Source organism: Cryptomeria japonica, chromosome 11, assembly GCF_030272615.1.
Source record: "Cryptomeria japonica chromosome 11, Sugi_1.0, whole genome shotgun sequence".
In the NCBI taxonomy this organism is placed as follows: Eukaryota; Viridiplantae; Streptophyta; class Pinopsida; order Cupressales; family Cupressaceae; genus Cryptomeria; species Cryptomeria japonica.
Genome location: NC_081415.1, coordinates 530,062,391 through 530,085,854, shown reverse-complemented (window position 1 = coordinate 530,085,854; position 23,464 = coordinate 530,062,391). Strand labels below are relative to the sequence as shown.

Here is a 23,464-nt window from a genome sequence, read left to right as displayed (position 1 = left end):
GAGTCGGCATCACCTCCAAACAAGAAGACAAAATATAAATACGACAAATACCAGAATGAGATTGCTCCCACTCAAGTGGTCTCTCTCATTGATGAGATCCATGACATAGAGATCGGACACGTTGACATGTTCGAGTTCTTGGAAAGAACAGAGGGTTCGCCTACACATGGGATGTAGTTGCTCCTAAGAAGCCATATTCATTTGGTTTCATCTTTCCCGGTGGCTGCCCTAGAACCTGAGTTTGTACTTGCATGCACATCTCACTTTGATAAGGAGACTAGAACAATCAGAGATGATGATGGGAACACCATTATCAAGTTGGATGTAGAGACTATTGATAAGATTTTCAGAGTCCCTGCAACTTCAGTGTATGCAAATATCACAATGAAAAGTGCCCTGGATCACTATAATTAGAGAAGTTTAGATTGCATCAGGCATATTAATGCTAAGTGGCTGAAAACTCCCAGGACTTGTTTTTCCACATGGCCTAAGCTTTATCGCTGCGACTTCATTGAAGAAGTTGGCGATATGATCACCCTTCTCAACAAGATTATGGGTTTGAAACACTCTAACGTATTTGAGAACTGGATGTACAAATATATGGTGATCATGAGAAAGGGGCAATCTCACATTTTCTGGGGAGAAATCATCAGCGACAACCTGTGTGAGTAGCTATCGCAAGTTCTCAATACCCTCACCTTCTATATGAATTCATACTTGGTGTATATTGTAGTGTCACTCAAACAATTTCTTGGTCTTTCTACCAAGGGTGACAGATCGCTAGTGCCAGTATGGAGATATTATGATTAGATGACTCTTAGGCCCAATAGAATTCATTATAGAAGAGTACAGGATGCGTTCTTTGGACACTTCATTTGTCTCTTTGATAAGACCCTCAAAAATAGAAGAGTCTCTAAGGCAGCCTGGAAGAAGGTAAATGAGTATGGTTGTTTGTTTCTGCAATTCCCAACTTTCACCTACATGAGAGTTGGATGCTTTGAAGGCCAACCATATATGCTACCGAGGTACCCTACAGACAAGATCATCCTGATGGAGTTGGCAAGACAGTTGATGGCAGTTCATGCAGTACAACTTGCCAACCATAAGCTGGGTATCAACATTTCTTCACACAATCCATTGCAGATTGGTCGGTACTCTTTGAACACTTCAACAAGAGCGAAAGCAATGGAAACTAAACTTCAGGAGATTAAGTTGAAGAAGTTCGTAGCAACCACATTTTCTGCCTGGAGATGAGCCACCACCAGTTGATCTACTTGAAGGGTGTGGAGTTTCAGGATGTTATGGCAACTAGTGACGAGTGGGCATGCCTTCTAGAGCATGTTAGAGATGCATTTCCTCTACATCAGTATTGTTTATAGTGTCGAGATAGTATGACAAACCGTGGTGACAGATGGCCTAGGCAACAACATAATGGTGACCTAAAACGAGCTACTAGCAAGCTCATTTTATCTTCCTATGATGACAAAGCTTCATGATGAATAGTAATACAATTCCTTAAGTTTTGCCATACGCAGAGACATGAGCTTCATAGAATTTTATGAGATGAAGATATGGAATAGGTATGAAGAGAGGAAAGACATTCAACACTATTTGGGAAAAATTACCACTCCTACTTTTGATGGATCCGGTAGCTCCTTAACAAGGGCTTGGTTGCAAAAATTAGACACATTTCTTTTTGAATCCAATGTTTGAAGATGAGGCTATCAAATTTTCCACCTTGCATCTTGAAGGAGTGGCTCACGAATGGTGGTATCATGGCATGATAACCCAAGGGCATGACTCAATCACCACCTTCGAAGACTTCAAGCAAAGTTTGACAGAGAGAATTGATAGAAGGGATCCAGAAACTCACTTTAGAGAGTTAGCACAGCTAAAGCAAGAGAGTAAGGTGGGTAACTATGTAGCAGAATTTTAGAGGCTTGCAGTGATGATTTCTAATGGGACAAAAAGAAGGCTCATAATATTCTTCGTGGAAGGCCTAGCTAAACCTCTTAGAGGTTTAGTATTAATTTCATCCAGGTTCATTGCAAGAAGCCATCAAAAGAGCTCTAAATTTTGAAGGTTCAGCGAGTAAGGATGGATTTTATTCCAAAAAAGCATCTCCTATTCTATCAAAGAGACCTATTCAAAAGAGCATGCTACCTTTCCAAGGAACTACCTCTTAAGACGAACCAAGTAGAGGTGTCTAAGAACGAACTTTAAAGGAAAAATCTATTTTTCACACGTAGAGATCTGTGGCAACCAGGCATAGGTCTTTGGGGAAAGGAAAAATACACTATATAGAGGTATCTTCGATGAGGATGCAGACAATGCAACGTGGGAAGTTGTGGAAATTGTTGAGCATCTGAATCTGAAGTTGCTTGAGGGCAAGCAACATCTTGGAGGTGAGGATTGCCATGTCCCCAAATAATTGCCGCTAATCTGGAGTAGGGGAATAAAGTATTTTTTAATTTAAACACTATTAAATAATAAATAATAATAATATTAAGTATTATATTAGAATATTAAATAAATCAAGAAATATTTATTTTTTTGATCTTGGGAAGCCGACATAATCTAGAATTGATTAAATCTCTTTTGGCCAACCTGTTATTAGTTTTTTGGTATTGCCTATATATGAGGTGGGTGTTTTCATTTGCAAAGTATCTTGATCAGTTGAAGTAATTGCCTTGTGCATGCTGAGCTTTTGAGACACAACCCTCAGAGCCCTTTCTAGGTAGGACAATCCCCCTACCTTCTCTAGCAAGCATTCATCGCTGTATGTAAGAATTAATCATATTCCCATTACCATTTGAGGATCGCATCCAGGAGAATAGGATTTGCACAATTCGCAGGAGGAAAAAAAGCGATCCAAGAGCCTGTATCAATGATGGGAGCTGCTGAGTCTTAATCACAGTCTACAGGAGACCACTAGCTATGCCATTTGCACCAGGAAGAGACGTGTAGAAATGTAAATGATGCCTCTCTAAGGTGCCCTATACATATCGAGTTCATCAGCTACTGAAGCAATTCTGGCCTGTAGAATATAACAACTACTATGACAATCTTTATATCAGGTCAGACTACTGTTACTGAGAAATTTATGTAATACCAGAGTTCTGAGTGAAAATTGACATCCTGGGTCTGTAGTTTCAAAGGTGCATTATACTGTAAATATTATGGAACTGTACAATTGTTGCTATCTGATTTGATAATCTATGAATATTCTATGTTCTCTATTTCCAAATCTACACTCTGCAATAAGATTATACTTGAGTCAATGACTGTATCAGTTTAAAGTAGGAATAAGGATTAGAATCATTCAGATTTCAGGTTCTCTACAAATTTGAAGATATTCCTTGATATTCACTTCCACCATAGAAACCCTGTCAGTTTTGAAACATGGCATGTTGAAATTCCTCATATTATTCAGATGTTGAGAAATAGGGGAGCTCAACAATATTCTATATATAAATCCATGAGTTTTGAGACAGGGCATGTTGAAATTCCTCATATTTTTCAGATGTCTGGGAAATTAAGGAAGCTCAGAAAGACTACATGCATGCATAGACACCCACACCTGAGTGTGCATATCTTGCTAATGGAGAGACTTCCTTGGATTTATGTTCTATATATACTGAGCCTTAGTTTTACAGCCCTTTTCATACTTTTTATTGATGCTGATGGTAGGTCATATCAATTTTGAAATAATTTTTAAAGTAATATTAAATAAAAACATTATTTATTCTAACATAAGTGAGATATAAAACATGAAAATAAATGTGAATTTTGGCTGTAAGAACTGATCAGCATGCATTGTAGGCTACAATTAGTACATTACAAAAGCAAAGTAAAATAATTTAGTTTACATGTCATTGTTATGCAACAAATTGAGCTATTTAAATTTATCACCCAATACAAAAGGGAGAAAGCATAAAGGATTTTGTAAAGGAAGTAAGACGACCTTATTTATCCAGGTGCCTGTCTTCAAAAGAGGTTGGGACAAACAACTTAATATTTTCTGCAGAAGTCTGGACTGCAAATAGTCAAGCTTTTCTCCAATAAGCAAGCCATCTTGCCTTTCAGCAGTGTATCCCCGTCTACATAGTAACACATCAAAATATGTGACTGCAAAAGATTATTCTCTTGCATGAAACGTTGAATTAGATGATAAAATTAACAGGACACAAAAATAAAATGGAAAGATAATATCAATTTCAATGAATAATGAAAAAACTGGCACGAGGAAGACACTAGGCATAGAAACTTTTCAAAAGAAAGCTAGAATGCATATCATACATAATTTTCCTATCAATTATCCCATAACTATTTACCCAACTTCTTGATTGTTGAATCATTTAAATATCACCATTACATAAGAGCTTAAATATAGCACGTGTCTCCAACTTTTTTGTAACCTTGCTTTTGTGAATTGGTATTATTCTGATAACATTCCATGGATCAAAACCATTAAATAATGTAGTAATCCACATATTCCCTAATACAAAATCATGTTTAATGTAAATTTCAATACAAAATTTTAAAACAGAGACTGCAATTTTTTAAGTTAACTTTTGAAACAGTGGCCATTGACTAACAAAGGATAATAATTACAAGCATCAAAATTGCCAACATGTATTGGAACGGTTACGTATTCTTTTAATTGCTAAATGACATTTTGAATTATAATGAAATACTTCTAGGTTAAGCATTCCCTCATAATTCTTTCTTCTACTTTTAAGTCCTATTAGTCACCAAATATTCAAAATTTAGAGCTACATGGTTTTGGTTGATACCTAGATTCTTTTTCAGCTATATACGTAAGAAAATTTGCTACGTTCTTCTTTCTAATGATTTCTTTGGGTTGTTGGATATGTGTTAGTGTGTGTGTGCCCTACCTTTTCTTTATAATCATTCAATTACCTGTTTTGTATTGTGGGGTGATATATATATATATAGATAAAGCAATCAAATGAGTAAAAAGGAAAGGTAGGGCATATATATATGATCCGCTATTAGAGTACCAACACTTTAAAAGCATGCATTCTTCTTTCTCTTGCTATGTATTATTGTAATTTCTGGAGGATGTTGAGTACACATTACTGTAGTTTTCATACCTTTTCTTTTTCTTCATTGAATTACTTATTTCGTATGGTGGGGTGTGTTGTTTTTATGATCAGATGTAAAATAAACAGAAATACAAAATTGATAAACACTCTAACACATCAAGTACAACACATGAACAAAATAGAACACACCACATATCCTGGGAAAACCCTTGGGAGAAAAAACCAGTCAAGAATATATCTCTTCTATTAAATTGATTGATCAAAATGAAATGATCATCACCTTCTATATATACAAAGTAAGGTGCCTTTTCTTAAGCAAGGCGACTCTTCACAAGAGTCAGCCTCATTCAAGAACCAAGGCGACTTTTCATCTTGGATTGGCCCTTATAAATATAAAATAATAATTTGCAATAGGCTGACTTGCTTCTAGAAATACCTCCTGCAGCTATAAAACACTAACACTCCCTCTTAGCTAGGGAGGTATTTCTAAATATCCTCGTCATGGAGTCTCTCAACATGATGCCCACAATGGCTACACCCATTTGTGGAAAAGACACATCTCAGTCTCAGAGATGTACAAAGGTTCATCACAGAGTCTCTCAATGTGATGCCCACAATGGCTACTCCCACTTGTGGAAAGAAACACATCGTCATGGAGTCACTCAACATGGCGTCCACCATGGCTACTCCCATGTGTGGAAAGGAATATGTGCACAAGTGCCCATCACGGAGTCACTCAACGTGATGTCGTCATGGAGTCACTCAACATGACGTCCACCATGGCTACTCCAATGTGTGGAAAAACACAAGTACAAAGGATTCATCACAGAGTCTCTCAACGTGATGTTGTCATGGAGTCTCTCAACATGACATCCACCATGGCTACTCCCAGAGGGTGGATAGAACCACATCTCCGTCTCAGAGATGGACAAGAGCTTTCACCTCAAATTTCTCTGTCTCAGAGAAAAAATGCATTAACAAGGGTTTTCACCTCAAATTTCTCCGTCTCAGAGAAAAATGCATTAACAAGGGCTTTCACCTCAAATTTCTTTGTCTTAGAGAAAAAATGCATTAACAAGGGCTTTCACCTCAAATTTCTCCGTCTCAGAGAAAAATGCATTAACAAGGGCTTTCACCTCAAATTTCTCTGTCTTAGAGAAAAAATGCATTAACAAGTGATAATGTGACTCCCTCTGAAGCTCCAAGTTCTTGCATAAACCTCCTGACCTCCTCATCCAAGGTTGCCTCTATTGGTTTGTCAAACTCCCTCTAAATATTAATTCCTCCTCTTTGAATAAACTGATCACATTGACAATCTGAATAGGTTCTTACTCTTCGAGAGATGGCTCCAGTTATGTGCCACCAACTCAGTCCCATGGCAGCAAGTTGTGTCTCCATTCTTCAGCCTGTGTGACTTCCTCACAAGATGCATCAAGCTCTTCCTCCCTTGAATGCGATCTCTCATCATCCTTTTGCTCCTTGATCCATCTTGGAAGCATTTTAGAGAGAGATTACTAATAGTTCATAGAATTAAACTATCTGAAGAGAAAGAAATAGACCAATGCTGGAAGCATACAAGATTCACTATTACCAATGTTATTGCATAAATTTTATGACTCGTAAAATTCATGATCATTAGTCAAAAGTACAAACAAGAAAGACTTATCTCTTTATTGTTGGTACATTCTACAGATGCAGTCAGACGCTTGTCTTGCAGTTTCTTCTCAGCTATTAAGTGATTTCTCCTTATATGCTGCACTTAGACCATGCTCTACCTCATTTCAGACTTTAAACACTTAAAAAATACACTGATTTTATTAATCTGATTGTTCACTTGAATCAAATTGCCTCCTTTCGAATGGATATGCTTGTCCAATCAATTGTTGGTGTTGTCTGATATAAATTCGATGATCTTTCCTAGAGTTCACTTGATTCAATACGTTGAATACCCTTGGATCAACCTTAAGCTGAAATGGCATTCCCTTAAGAGGTGAATTCGCTAAAGTTCTCAATCGATGATAATGACCATGTCTGATCGAAGTTAAGATTTGCTAAGCTTTCTGTAAAAGATGATTGATTTGCTATAAAAATTTCGCCTCCAAAACATCCCTGCTATAATCTCAATCAAAGTTGAACTTATTCAAGGACAGGGTTTGCTGTAACTTCATAATCAGGTTTGCTCTTCATTGTGTGAGAATTCGGTATGACCAGCAGTGGTAAATTTGAATCACTGAGTCTAGGATAGACTTCGCTGAATTGGATAATCAATTTGCCTCACATCATAGGCCCTTTGGTATATGAAGTGCCTTCTCCAATCATGGCAACCTTCTAAAATGAAGCAGCCTTTATACAACTTATCAACTTTGTTAATTAGACAAAGTCGATCTTCCTCACAAACAATGATTATGTTTTATTGTCTAATAAAACACTAAAGTCGCACCATTCTGATGGAGTCGCATGATTTCATCAAGTATTATTCACGTCATTTGATTACTAACTTTCATTACTTGCTGCGTTTAGTTATGTATATGCAAATCGCTCCATTTGCTGTTAGCGAATCACACTTCTTCAATAATGAATTGTTTGCCTATTAACAAATTGAAGTCGATGTCCATTCTATTAGCTTACTGAGTAGTGTAGTCGCTGCAATACAGTCACTATCTTCAGTCAAACAAACTCGATCCTTAATAAAGTCACTGTATTTAACTTGTGTAATCACTACTCTTTATAGATTGTTGGAAGACATCCAATTTGCTTGCAAATGGTGCATGAAGTGGCGCCACCATAAAGTCCCATTATCGCACTTCTTTAATTTTAACGACAACACCATATATCGGGCAACATAATTCCATCCCCTTTGGCAAGATCACAAATCAGCCTGTTCCTCTAAAGCTGCAACTCCCCTACTGTGGCGAAGAAGACATTTTGAGACTGTCTTTCACAGAAACCGAAATCTCTGTCAAGCCGTAATCTATGAATATATCATACACTCCACATTCTAATGTTCAATAAGAATAGCGCCAAGAAATCTATTCAAATCTCCGAGGGAGGCGAATATTTCCAAGGATGCTAACTTCTACTGCTTACACAAATCGGACCAGGTCTTGTCTTAAACCCGCTCTAATACCATGTTGTTTTTATGATCAGATGTGAAATAAACATAAATACAGAATTGATAAACACTTTAACACAACAAGTACAACACATGAACAAAATAGAACACACCACATATCCTGGGAAAGCCCTCCTTCTTGAGGGAGAAAAAACCAGCCACGAATATATCTCTTCTATTAAATTGATTGATCAAAATGAAATGATCATCACCTTCTATATATACAAAGTAAGGTGCCTTTTCTCAAGAAAGGCGACTCTTCACAAGAGTCAGCCTCATTCAAGAACCAAGGTGACTTTTCATCTTGGATTGGCCCTTATAAATATAAAATAATAATTTGCAATAGGCTGACTTGCTTCTAGAAATACCTCCTGCAACTATAAATTTCATGTCCCTTTTCTAGAGTGGACATCAGAGACGGAGGAGTTGGCCTATCATTGGAGTCTCGTAGGCTAGCAGAGGTTGATTGGGACTCATTCAGTGTATATGGTGACTGGATTTTGGCATTACAGGCAGTTTGGAGCAATTCCTAGATTTTAGGGGATATCCCTAAATTTTAGGAGGTCATGATAGTTGCCAATCGTGAGGTTATTCATGACCTTTTAGATGGTTTCAGTTTCAGGAGATTTGGGTGTGTTTCCTACTTTCTAGGAGCATCCCTAGATTTTAGGGATGAGACTGCCAGTTGATCCATGATTTCTGACATCAGTCACAGACAGGTGACAGTTTCAGTTTCAGGCTTTTGGTGTGTTTCGAGCTTTCTGTAGCTATTTGGGTTATATTTTTAATATATTTAAATATTTCCTAAGTTAGCGTTTTAATATTTTAAATAAGGCTATGTCTATAGCCATTTCGGAGTAATAAGGGGATTTTGGCTTCATCTGGATTCGTATGCCCATGTGTTATATCTCGTTGGAAAGGTTTTGAACTTTTCTAAATGATTTTCACTTGTCAGGGTCCTTTTGGCGCTTGGAGTTATTTTATATTGAAAAAGTGGTGTTTTTTTCTATACTTGGGCACCCAATATTGGGAAATATGACTTTATATTAAAGCGCACTTTTCATATATCTTTAGGGTTCGATTTGGAAGGAAAGAGATATAAGGAGACGAAAACCTAATTTCTCATTATCTTTTACACTTTGAAAACTTGTTTGGTGCGATATTGCTCTGGTAGAGCAATTCTTCAATCTGGGATGCAAACCCCATGATTGGTACTGGCTGGGACGTAGCCCTCAGCTATTGATTGGTAGTGGATTCTTTTGGCATTGGCATTATTGGTCAGAGTGCATGCGCTATTCCTTGTGGAGATTCAGATTGCTTGGTGAGGGTTTCAGTAGGGTGGTTGTATTTCCTAGCTGGGGCGTGATTGTTTCAGCTTGATGCCACCATTACAGCAGGTACACTTTACGCTGGAAGTGGTGAAGACTTTCATTCAGTCATAGCTGGTGTTCTTGGTTTGTGTTCACCATCTACCCTTCAGTTGGCACCATTATTGGATGTAAGCACATCCCAAGTGCATAGGGAATAATCTGGATATTATAAATCAGAAATCTGCCTGGTACGATTTGTATCAATTCTGATTTAATTGAATGTTCTTACTTGTTTCAGCTTCCTTCCTTATTTGCTGTTCTTTATTCATTACTTGCTTATATATTCAAAAAATACAAAAAGAAACCAAACATTTTGCAACTTCTCTCTATTTTGTAAGACCATCAGCAAAATCACAGGAAAAATATAGTTTATTATTTTAAAAATTACAGCAGATCAGCAAGGGGATCCATCAGGGATCTTTCAATAAAACACTAACAGTGTGTACCTTCAGCATGCTTTTGAAGTATTGGCACCCTAAACAGCAGATCATATAATATCTAGGCACATGGTGTGAGGCTGTAATGTAAATGCAACAAACGCACACTATTTTGTAAAGGTGCATGTTACCATTGAGAGTGCACCGAATTGAGAATGTGCTAATTAGGTGAAGACAAGTAAATAATGGTGGCATGACTAATACACCAACCTACCAATGATATAGTAGGCTACATTTATATAAGAAAGAAATAAATTAATTAATACCCACAGGGCCATAGATGATGAATAAAAGGTCAAGAGACTGAAATGTACATCTATTACAATAACCAAGTACTAGGGTATGCAGGGTCATAGACTCAAAGAGCACATAAAAAGCAGAGATAAGCAAGAAAAAACAAAGAAATAAACAAGCAAGGGTAAGCCTAAAATGGTAACCCCCCAAAAAGTACAAATGTAAATAGAAATGCAAAGGGAGGACCAACTGTCCATTCTGAGTTTAGTCTACCATCAAAACTTACACAACGCCTAATATTGGGTTCAAACTCCCATGTGCCACATAGCAAGGCCAAGTGTCCATTATGAATCACCCAAGGATTTTTTCATCTCAGTGTGAATGAAGTAATTGGTGGGTGATTCTGCTCCGCACATTGTCCAAGAGATATAGTTAGACTTCACCAAATCAAGGTTCCAACTAAGATGTGCTGCAACGACAATCACCATAATACTTACTCATGTCTATATCTCTGATACTAATGTCATGGTCTTATGGTTTACAATGATTGAGAGTATCTTCCAAAGGATAAACGTAGAAAAGTGGGACTCTCAAGCATCTCAAACAACAGAAGTGACAACCAAGGTTAAACGAGAAATTATGTATAGAGGTAGAAAGGTTTAAGAACATACACAATAAACTGCACAATGAAAAGCATGATGGAGCATTGACCAGGGTCACTAGAGGCATCTTAACAACCAATAATTTAATAGGTAGGTACATGGCACAAGGTTGTAATGTAAATAGAGTATGCACACCATTTTTCATAATGATGCATGTTCCCATAGATAGCATGCCAACTTGAAAAATGGGCTAGCTAGAAGTAAATACTAGTGGTGTGATTAATGCACCCACCTAGAAACGATGTAGTTATTAGGAATTGGCGCTTACATGTGGGTGTGCGTTAGTGCTTCACATTATTATTTGTTAATTCGTGTGTGTTTGTAAATAGTATGGAGAGAACAATGTAAATGATTATTACATGAGAAACTATCACATTAAAATTGGCTTGATAGATTAATGGGTTGTAAGTAAGTAGTTATAGAAGTGGTTATACAAGAAATCTTATATTTGTAACCGATGTTATTGCAGAGAGAGTTGAATATGATTGGTTGATTAATCTATATGCACATTTGGCTCTACTTCATATTTAGTAATTTCAACTAGGTATTAGAGCAAGTTTCTTGTCAGACCTCTCTATTCACCTTCCGTTCAATTGTTCTAACTTCAAAACCGGTTCACACAGTGGCTATGCATTGTAAACCACATGCAACAACCATTGTTTTGCCTGTCCACCATTCTTGCATTTTGCCAACAATTGTGCAGTGTAAACCATGTGTAAATCTATGGCATTCATCATTCATTACACTTCTCCTCACATCTTGTTCATTGTATCACTGTTTTCACCCCATTTCGTTCACAGTTTTTTTTCAAACCCAAAATCAGAAGGAATTTATTTTGTTTTTAAATGTACATTAGAATTGTATTTCTCTTGCAGAAAATTTTGGTGCGAAAACCACTGTACCAATGGGATTGGAAAATGGCCATTAAATGTTGAAACACACTACTTGGGTTTTCAAAATATTGTTTGCATTGGGTGCATTCAATCTGCATTGAATAATCTGTTGGAAGAGTCCATGGAGTGGTAGATTCATCTTAGAGAATTTGGAGTACAACAGATATATGGGCAATTTTTAGTAAAATTTACACCTATACATTTTTATCTATTGGTGGTATTGTTGTCCCAGAAATGATATGCCCATCATCATTGTTTTGAACCCAGTTTATCTCTTCACCTTTTTTATTTTTTCTTTTTCTATCGTGGCAGAGAGAACACCCAAATTGAGGCGTTTAGTGGTCACAATTCCTCTTTTCCTCGCCAATGACATCTCAATCCACTCAAGATTATCCTCAATTGGTTGAACAGAAATTTTAATTGTGGTAGGAATTTCTTCCACAAGCTGAACCAATGTTGCCCAAACAAGAAGATAAAGATGAATAATCTTTTGGTTGAGATAAAGTAGACAGGAAAGAAAAAGAACTAGAAGAAATAGGAAGAGAAATGGGTGTAGGGTTGCAACAAATTGAAGAAGGTGGAATAGAATTACATTGTGTCTGTAGAGGGGCTTTCACATTCCTTTTGTGATTAATTTGATCTTGCTGATTTGGAGAATCATTCACCTCACAAGAGATCTTCAATCTATTTCCTCTTCTCTTCATCCCCAACACAGTCTCCAGCAACATTTGCATCTGACCTCAATGGTGCCTAAAAACTTGAAGCTGTTTCACTAGCTGCCAGCAATATTACATGAGGATCACTTTGTCACTAGGGTATTGTTGATGCGAGTTTCATGCACGATCGAACACAGAATAAAGTATTGAATACTCTATCCTCTCTTGAACAAATACTTCTCAAATACTGAACTAAGTGATCACTTGAGACAACTCCAAGGTTTACAATGTTAGGTCTTGACATATTGGATAACTTCAATGGTTTGATGTGTTTTGCTGCTCCTCCAAGGGGACTTACGTAATTGTTCTAGGTGATGAAACTTCTTAATTACAAGGAATGTTGTTCTACGAATGATGTTGCAATGGAGTCCTTTCCTACTACTACTAATGATTGCTTTTGATAAAAAAGTGAAAAAGAGATAAGGTTTAGGAATGCTAAACTAACACTAAAAATGCAAGAGTGATGGACAACTTCAAGTGAGCTCGACTAAACTTTGCTTTGACATGCTATGAACATCTTCACAAGGCTAGTGCGATCTTCTAGTGGTAGCTAATGATTTTCAAATCACCACTACAAGCATAGATACCTTCAAGGTGAAGCATATCAATGAAGGAGTAATAATTAAAGTTAAGCTTGGCTAAAAATGAGTTTAGTCAACTTGTTACCTATTTTTCGCTCCTGGCTGAAAAATAGGTTGAGAAATGCTAGCATGAACAAAAGAAGGCTAGTGTATACTAATTCTCTATTTTTTGTGTTTCCAACTGTACTAAGGAATGATTTAAAAATGATATTTTTAAGTACTTCTAGTCTGTAACAACAAAAGAGAGAAGCATCTCATTCAAAAGGAGAAGTATTTTATTCATATTCAAACATGCGTCCCACACAAAGAGCCGTGAGACTAGCTACGTGCATCCAGTGCAGAAAGGAAATATACATATATGTATGCACAAGTACAAAGGAAAAAATGAGGAAAGGCATGTCGAGAATGGAACCAGTCATTGCCTGAATGACTGGAACAGTCGAGGTAGGTTTTTTGAGTTTGCTCGACCTAAAATGAGGAGGTGGAGTCTTCTTGATAACTTTGGAAAAAAGCATATATACTGCAGGCTTTCATTTTTGTAGAGGTTCTGATTCATTCATCTTGGAGCAGACTGTAATTTTTTAGTTCTCTCTGCAGGAAGGGATGTCTTTGTAACACATTTTCAGGAGTTATAAAGCTTGGTGATACCTGTTTGGCAAGGATAATAGCTTGGTTTACCTCTCTACTTCTCATCTTTCTCTGTTACTGCATCTTCAGGGTTAGTCAGTTCTTTGGTGGTTGGCTTTTGCCCCCCTTAAAATTTACATTTTCTTTTGATGCCTTATGCAGAAACATATATACTACTTGCAGGTCATAAGCTGTGTTTTAGTGATTAATAGTCTTAGGTTGTGAAAAGGATTTTTCCTCTTAGGACTGTGATTATCCAGCCTTCTTATGAAGCATTGATGCAAAGATCATGGGTTGTTGGTTAGTGTAAAAGAGGTTTATTATCATTGTTGTACTGTGTGTCTTTTGCTTAGTTAGATTTCAAAAATATCATCTGGTGCAATCACCTTAGATTTAAATTTTAGTTTTACATGTTCTCCTCCTTGCTCTTTTCCCTGAAGAAATTGTTAGTTTAGGTGCAGAATCTGAAAAGAACCAGCTTACTCTGGAGGTTCACTCCAATTTTTAGGCAACCCACAGGCCTAGGAGGGTTCCCATGTGTCACAAGCCTGCTGAGTTGATAGCTTAGCAAACAGGGGTGCAGGTTCAAGTGATAACACAACTACGCAAGATACTTCACCATCGATGAAATATTAGTAGTATGAACAATGACCGCTTCACTATCAATCATACACATGAATATTTCATTCATCTAAATACTTAAGCAAATTCTATTGTATCATTTTTTCTTTTCTTTTTAAATATTAAGGTCTCTCATTAAAGGATGAAGAAATAAGCAAATGCTCCATGTTGGTTGAAAATTTTGTACACTTGGGGAAATATACAAAATTGTGGTTTCAACCACAGCACACGAGTAAAAACTCTCCTAATTAAGGGAAGGCTCCCCCTATCTAACTACAACTTGGAAAATAAAATGGGATGGGACAGCAATCTTTCTTCTTTTTTCAAGAAAGACAATATCCTTTTCTGTTCAGAAAAGGATATTGTCTTTCTTGAAAAAAGAAGAAAGATTGCTGTCCCATCCCATTTTATTTTCCAAGTTGTAGTTAGATAGGGGGAGCCTTCCCTTAATTAGGAGAGTTTTTACTCGTGTGCTGTGGTTGAAACCACAATTTTGTATATTTCCCCAAGTGTACAAAATTTTCAACCAACAGTTTTTTGGCGACTCTGTTGGGGACATGGACGCATTCGGAAGCCTCACGCTTTCGTTTGAAGACTAGTGTCCTGCTGTTTTTGAAAGAAGAACTTGGAAATTCTTTCATTTCTTTAAGCTGGAAAGTTCGCCGGTTTACATTCGTCGGAAGAAAGGTGAATATTCAGAAGAAATACCTGTTGCTGAAAGAGCTAGATCCTTTTTGCTCACTAGTACATCTTCCCTTTCACGAACCACAAGTTATCCTCCTTCAAGGAAGAAGAAATCCATCCCAAGTGAAAATTCTTCCTTCTTTTTCAAACCACTAATACCTTCATTACCTAATATGGCTAATCCACCTCCACTTCCTCCTCCCGGTCCGTGGGGAGTAGCTTTTGGTCCTTTGGCATTAACCTCGCCTCTTCATCCGCTTCCACAAGGTTCACGCAAAAATCTTCCCAAATTTTATGGTGATGGAAAGCAACACCCAGATGAACATGTCAAGTCTTTTTATATGGCATGTGGTGTTCTTGGGGTTGAACATCAAGATGTTGCTGTTCGGTTGTTTATAGAGACTCTTCAAGGTATTGCAGCCGACTGGTTTTTTAATCTTACGGCTGGTTCAATTGTTTCCTGGAACTCGTTGAGAGACAAGTTCGAGGAACGTTTTAAGCCTGCAGAAGATGAGCACGCCTTATTGGCCCAGTTGACACAAATGAAGAAGGATACGCATGAAGGTATGCGCGAATTCATTGCTAAATTTAACAAATTAGCAAATAGAATTCCTGTTAATTCTAAGCCTACTCCTGAAAACCTCAAGTGTTTTTTCATCAACACTCAATTGCCTGAGGTCAGTTTCTTCTTAAGACGAGCATCTCCTGCTGATTTAGAAGTTGCTCAATCAATGGCTACTGAAATTGAGGACGATTTGATCTTAGCTGGTAAGATCAAGAAGGATTCTAATCGGTCCAAAGGAGGTTCGCACCAGGATGGTTCATTTTCTGGTTCTACCGATCCAATGGTACAGAAATTGGCAAATGAACTTCTTGCTTTGAAGAAGCAAGTGTCTCAGAATTCCTACCCCGCACCGTACAAGGATATCCCAAGAAGGACATATCCTAATGCTGCTGCCAGTTATGCTGCCAAAAATCAACCCAAGTTGCCTCCCCCTCTGGAGAGACTTGCGCTTGAGCCACCTCCTTCAAAGGCAGCAGTTGGTTATTATGAGACTGATCAAAATGAGTCTTCTTATTTTGATTATCAGTCCGATGAAGTTGCTCTTCCTCAACAAGAAGAAGAAGAAGTGACTGGCAACTCTACTATACGTTACATGCACTATGATGACTCTGTTGCTACCGACAGGACTCATAGCCAAGCATTTGCTGTAACGACAAGATCCCAGACCCAGTTGGCCTAGCAAGAAGAAGCTGCAAAGATCGCAAGTGATTTACAACCACCTGTTGTTATTGCTCAAAGAGGAACACCGCTGCCTTATATTCCAAAGGATGCAGCGAAAAACCAAGTAAGTAACAAAAGTCCTCCTCTTGCTTCATTTGTTGATCCCAAACCCAGCATGCCCAACCCCAAAACATTATCGGACAATGTTAATCCTTTTCTAGCTGGTTCATTTCAAGCCTTTGATATTATTGACCATGCTAGGAAGACTAAGATTCAAATGTCCGAAGTTGAGTATTTGCAAGCTAATCCTGATCAATTTGATAGATTAGCTGATTTTGTTAAAAGTAAGGAGACTCGTCCTATACTTGAAAACACTATCCCACAAGAACCCAAGAAGTTGCCCAATCATTTGGTAACCATTCCGTCTACCACCCAGGGAAAGATAGAACCTTTTTACATTTCCTTGTTGATCAATGGTTTTCAATTAAGCAATTGTGTCTTGGATTCTGGTGCTTCTAATAATGTCATGCCCGCGAAAGTTGCTCAAGCTTTGGGGCTGACTTTGACCAAAACTTTTGGTCATTGTTATTCCATGGAGAACAAGCAAGTGCCCCTTATTGGACAAATCAAGGACGCGCAATTTGCATTTGCTGCTTTTCCGGATAATAAAATAAAGATGACTGTCTTGGTGGCTGACGTTCCTGCATCATACGGAATGTTACTTGGCCGTAATTTTTGTAAAGATGTTGGAGGTGAACTCAACATGGATATGACAGAAGCAAGAATACTTGTCAAAGGCGTTGTGCAGAAGTTAATTCCTGAAAGAGAAACCAAGTACACGGTTGTCAAGTCCAATGACCCTCATGCTCAGATTCTTTTTGAATATTCGGGTTTTGGGAATTATTACCTCCATGTTGATGAAATTTCAGAATTTGCTGAAGATTATCCTTCTAGCAGCTCTGATATTTCACTGCTTTCAGCAAATGAAGAGTTTGTTGATACTAACCAGGACCAAGCATCAGAAGATGGGTCATCCAGTTCATATGTTATGGTTGAAGAAGCCACATCTTCATTTGTTGATGAAAGTATATCATCACCTCAACAAGAAGAGCTCCATTCTTCGTCTATTCAAGAGGAAAGTTCATCCTCTCCTATGGAAGAAGATGACAACTTTTCTTTTCACAATGCACTCATCTCGGATGAAGGCAGCCCTAATCATTCCAATGAAAACAACAGTTCAAATGATGTATGGACTCTTGAATTTGATGGCAGCTGTGCTACGAATGGATCCGGAGCTGGTGTAGTTCTTATATCTCCCAAGGGAGAGATCTTCCCTTACTCTTTCAAATTGCAATTTGCTAATACCAACAATACGGCTGAATATGAGTCGCTCTTGTTAGGAATGAGTGTTGCATTGAAAAGAGGAATCAGAAACCTTCATGCCCAAGGCGATGCAGAATTAATTATTTGTCAAGTGAGAAACATATATCAAACTAAGAATGACAGGCTCAAGCATTACCGTAATTTGGTATGGGAGAATATTGAAGATTTCGATTCTTTCAATATCTCAGTTGTTCCTCGTGAATACAATGATAGAGCTGATTCTCTTGCTGTTTCAGCTACTTCATTAATTCCACATCTTGACTTTGATCAAGATAAATACATCATTGAGATAATCTGCAGACCTAGTGTGCCTGATAATTGGGATCATTGGCAGATCTTCAATGATGATAAGCAAATTAATAATTTCTTGCAAGCTGAGGATGGTTTCGACAACTTGTATTTTGAAGGAAGTAATTCTCCTTCTTCTTTGTCATCAGATTCGGTGTTTGATACATCATCTGAATCAGATGAAAATATCCTTCAGCTGAAAGGAAATAAAATTCCCAAGGGATTGGTTTCTCTTGAAAAACTTTTCGATCAACATGATCGTTATATCAAGAGACAACAACAAGAGAGTACTGATTCTCTTATGGGATATGAGAAATACAATATTGGATCTGACGGAGATCCAAAGTTTGTTAATATTGGCAATAACTGCACTTTAGAAGAGAGAAATCAGTTTATTCAGCTTTTGCGTCAATACCATGATGTCTTGGCGTACTCATATGATAATCTAAAGTCCTTCCAACCCAAGGAAGTGCAGCATGACATTCCTCTCAAGCTTGGTGCGGAACCTTTCAGACAAAAGCAACGCCAATATAATCCAAAGATTTCAGGTACCATTCTTTCTGAAGTTCAAAAGATGTTTGATGCTCGGATTATCTTTCCCATCCATCATTCAACATGGTTGGCAAACATAGTACCGGTGCGTAAGAAGAATGGAGAAATACGTATCTGTGTGGACTTTAGGAATCTTAATCAGCTATCACTTAAAGACAATTATCCGTTGCCAATCATGGATCAAGTCTTGCAAACAGTGACAGGCTCCGAGATGCTATCTATGCTAGATGGATTTTCGGGATACAATCAGATTGAGGTTAGTGAACTTGATCAACACAAGACTGCATTCACCACTCCATGGGGTACATTTGCATACCGCAGAATGCCTTTCGGTTTGATCAATGCAGGAGCTACTTTCCAGCGAGCTATGGACTTAGCTTTCCGTGGTATTGTGGGAAGGTATATTGTAGTATATCTTGATGATCTTACTGTTTTTTCTAAAGATCGTGAGAATCATCTTTTTCATCTACAAGATGTACTTGAAAGATGTCGCAAGCATGGCATCTCTCTTAATCCCAAGAAGTCAATTTTTGGGGTGACGGAAGGAAAACTTCTTGGTCACATTGTTTCCAAGGAGGGTATTGTTGTGACCATTTCACACATCGCCCCATTGCAAATGGGGACCCTTGCTTTTTTTTGCTTTTTAGGGTTTGTTTTCTAGGTCTTTTAGGGTTTTGTTAGTTAGCCTTTGCATTTTGAGTGTCGCCCAGGGGATCACATGGATAAGCAAGTCCGGCTTGAGTGATGTCTTGATCCTGAAATTTGGCTAAGTCTGGAATGTCCTGAACCTGAAATTTGACTAAGTCTGGAAACTGAAAAACCTCAAAAAGCTAGATTTTGGAATATAACTCCTGGAGGTCTGAAACCACTCTCAAACATCCTGAAAGTATATATGGAATATAACTTAAAGTATAAGTTCTTATACTTAAATGTTATATTCCATTAAAATTGTCCTGATAGAGAGTTCGAAAAGTCAAATTTCGCTCCTGTCCTTCACTGAGGATCCAGAGCGAACTTCGCTCCTGTCCCTCCCAGGAGGACCAAGGCGAAGCGCTCCTGTCCCTCACCAAGGGACCAGGGCGATAATACTTATTTGAGCCATTCCTGACCTTGTTTGGACGAATTGAGACATCAAAGGCATGGTGAAGCGCAAAATGAGCATGATGGAGCATCCAGACTTGATCAAAAACAATGAAATGATGAAGTTTTTGCCTAGAAGGTCAAATCGCTCCTGTCCCTCACTGAAGGACCAGAGCGATTTTCTTTATATGCACAATTTTAGACCTTTTTTGGACATTAACTTTTATTCATAGCATGAAGCAGGATGATATGTTCCCTAGCAAAGACATTTCATGGTGAAAAGTGAAGCATTTGGGCCTGGAGGACAAAAATCGCTCCTGTCCCTCACTGAAGGATCGGAGCTTGAAATCCAAAATTGCCTTGTCCTTGAAAGATTTGAACGATTTCGCGAATTGAGAAGATCAAAGGAGATACATTTTATCAGTTGAATATAACTTGAAAGCGCAATCATGAGGAAAATTGACCCTAGAAGCAAAATCGCTCCTGTCCCTCTGCTAGGGACCAGGGCGAATTTAAGTGATAGCTCTCGTCCCTCTCCCAGGGACCAGAGCGAAATTCCTCATGAGGCATGTTTTGGACAAAAAGCAAGCAAGTTTTGAGTTTGAAGCAAGAAAGGAGGATGAAATGAACCCGTTGAAGACAAATTGAAGATTACAAGACATCAATAGGAGACTCAAATTGGCCTAGGCGCTCCTGTCCCTCTCCCAGGGACCAGAGCGATTTTTGCCTAGGTCAATTTCTCGCCAAGTTTGAACAAACTCCCGGCCAAGGATGAATAAAAGGGGACACAACGAGTCTATTGAAGATAATTTTTGAAGTTAACAAAGTGTGATGGAGCCTACAAGTCCAAATTCGCTCCTGTCCCTCAGTAAGGGACCAGGGCGATATTCATTTTATTAGCCAGTTCATTCAAAAATCACGCCAAGTCAAGGACGTACAAGGTTGCACAAGGTCGAAGATATCATTTGGAAGGCAACGAACAAGAAGCAAAGGTTGAAAGATAGCAAATGTTGGCTAGAGCATAAAATTCACTCCTGTCCCTCACCAAGGGACCAGGGCGAAAACCATTTAAACCTCGAATATGCCTTGTTAACGACAAGTAGAATATGCATGAAGCGAAGGGATAACGTCATTGCTTGCCATATAATGAAGATTGGTGATTGAAGAAGCAAGATCAAGGAGAAAACACCAAGATCGCTCCTGTCCCTCACCAAGGGACCAGGGCGATATCAACCTCAGGAGGCACCCATCCACAAAATCAAATCAATCAAGCTCGAGGTTCTTAGCGAAAATGCCAGTTTCAACGTAAAGATGGAGATTTTGAACGTCAAAGGCGAAAATCAAAGGCTAAAATGGAAGTTCGCTCCTGTCCCTCAGTCAGGGACCAGGGCGATAATGGTTTGTATCTTTCCACCATCTCCAAGTTTTGGCGTTAAAACATTTTTTTGAATTTTATTAAATGCTAGAAAAATCGATAAATTGGAATATTCAATTGATAGCATTTAAAAATTAACGCATGAGCATTTAATTGATTAATTTTGCCTATTTAAAAAAAAAATGAATTAATTAAAAACGATGGCATTTAATTAATTAATTATTATTTTAAATGAAAACTTGGAGCGCTTGGATTTACTTGTTTTATTCTTACAAAGTTGGCCTTTGGTTTTATTTTAAAATTGCTTTTAATTACCTTATTTTGCAAAAGTCGGCCCAAGGTAATGCATGGGGTAAGCGCCTATAAAGGGAAGGTGACAATTTCATTTTCAAATCATCATTTCACCTTCATCCATATGCGATTTGGAGAAGACAAAGGGAGGTGCGATTTGTATTTACAAGGAGTGAATTTCATAAAGGAGAAGTGCGAATTTAGCAAAGGGAGTGCGAACTTGAAGTTAAAGTGGGGCAAACTTGCCAAAGACTACATTGAAGATCCTCCCCCAAAGGTGGCGAATTACTAAAGAGGATCGCTCGTTTGAAGGAGATCACGTTGAAAGTTTCAAACATTAATTTTTGCCTAGGCGATTTTCTTCATTTTGCATTTTTTGAGTTAGCTCTCAAGTAAGGTATGGCAAGATCCCTTGTTTTAATTTTGAATTTTGATCGTCATAGCCTTAAAGTTTGAATTTTGAAATTTTGAATTGTGATAGCTCAATCGTTTTTTAGGAAATGATAACTCAAAGACTTATCATGAAGTTTCCTAAAATTAATCTTTAATCTAATCTATGTTATGCATTGCAATATATATTACTAATTTTGAAATGTTGTGTAGGTATCAAGATGGCGACTCCCGAGCTCGAAAAATCAAGCCAGATCAAGGACAGCCTCCTCAAGGACGATCAAACAAGGACAAGGGCGGCCTCCTCCAATCCAACGTTTCAAGGCGAGGTACATCATCATCCTGCAAATCAAGGACACAAGAAGTCAAAGCAAAGGGTTCGTTGAAGAAGCAGATAGTTCCAGAAGAATTAATTAAAGCTAGCTTCTCAACAACATCATGTTGAATATTTACCAAGTTACAAGTGTCAGACGAGGTGGCATCCCAGTCATCACTTCTCCAGTCAGTATGGTCCACCTCAGCATGTCCAGATTCAATGTACCTAACTCATGGAAGGTGGCACAAACTCCAATGTACCTACCCCAGCTATCCATTGGTGGAATTTTCTAGAGAGGACATGTGTCCAAGCAATACAATTTTATCATTGGTCAAGCATTAAATGTTATGTAATGGTTGTAACAAACCCTAATTAGGGTTTTCATTGTAAAATCTTGGCCATTGATCTCGAATTGATCTAAGCCATCGAATTGTATTGAGGGCACTATATAAGCCCTGGCATTTCATTTTGTAAAGGCTAATTAGAGAGAGTTAGAGTTAGTTAGTGAATAGAGAGTAGTTAGAAGGTGATTAGAATAGCAATTAGAGTAGAGTAGAGAGAGAAGGCAAAGATTGTTGCCAAGAGGTTGTTGTAAAAGACTTGTAACTTCATTGAAGAAATGGTGAAATTTATGGGTTGATTCGACAATTTGCATGGTCTTTATACTTCTCATATTTGATTTCATGTTATTAGATGAGTGGAAGAAATATGCTTGATTGATGGTGAAATTCGTACATCCATACTACTAGCAGTTTGTTGATTGCAGACTTGCCTTGCGTAGTCAACTGGAATCGTTCAGCTTAAGCTTAACTTCAATTGTCGCTTCTTCATTGATATGCATCAACCTGATGGTGTCTATGCCTGCGGTGATGATTTGAACATCATAAAGCTTCCCTTCGAAGATTGCACTAGCCTTGTGGAGATGGTCCTGCAATGTCAAAACAAGACCTAGTTAGAATTTCATCAAAGATCAATCATTGCTCCTACATTCTTAGTATTAGGATTAGATCCTCTCTTCGCCCTCATCCTTTTCCCATTTTTTCAAATCTAAGCTAGTAAGAGCCTGTGTTCCAGCAAAGCAGATCAGAAGTTCAATCATCAAATGTAAGTCCCCTTGTGATTCCAGCAAATCACATCATACCACTGGAGCTTATCCACACGTAGAGACCCTACATACAAGAACCTTGAAGTTTCTCCGATTGATCCTTTTCGCGATATCTTCAGCATTCGGAAACTTTATTCAAGAGAGGATAAGGTACCCTTGGGTATTTTATTCTGTGTTAGGCTGTGTACAAAAAACACATCAACAGGTATAAAGGTTGATCCTGAGAGGGTTAAATCTATTCAGAATCTCTCTTTGCCGTCCAACAAGACTGCCGTTCATTCCTTTTTTGGTAAGGTTAATTTTCTGCGAAGATTCATTCCTGACTTTGCGGAGAAGACTCGTCATATTGTGGACATGATGAAAGGAAAGTCTTCTTTCCATTGGAATTCTGAAGGAAGAGCGGCATTCAATGAAATCAAAGATGCAATTGCTCATGCACCCGTGTTGGTTTGT

At 38.0% G+C, this 23,464-nt stretch overlaps 1 protein-coding gene across 2 annotated transcripts in view; it reads right to left on the bottom strand.

Moving 5' to 3' along the window:
* Window positions 1-23,464, bottom strand: part of LOC131066456 (uncharacterized) — a 316,657-nt gene that overhangs the window by 134,431 nt on the left and 158,762 nt on the right. For both annotated transcript variants that reach the window (XR_009111667.2, XM_058001209.2), the window contains exon 4: window positions 3,965-4,100. Coding sequence is in view for 1 of the 2 variants with exons in the window: in XM_058001209.2 (XP_057857192.2) it covers window positions 3,965-4,100 (136 nt within the window). In the remaining variant the exon portion in view is untranslated. The remainder of the gene's footprint in view (window positions 1-3,964; window positions 4,101-23,464) is intronic.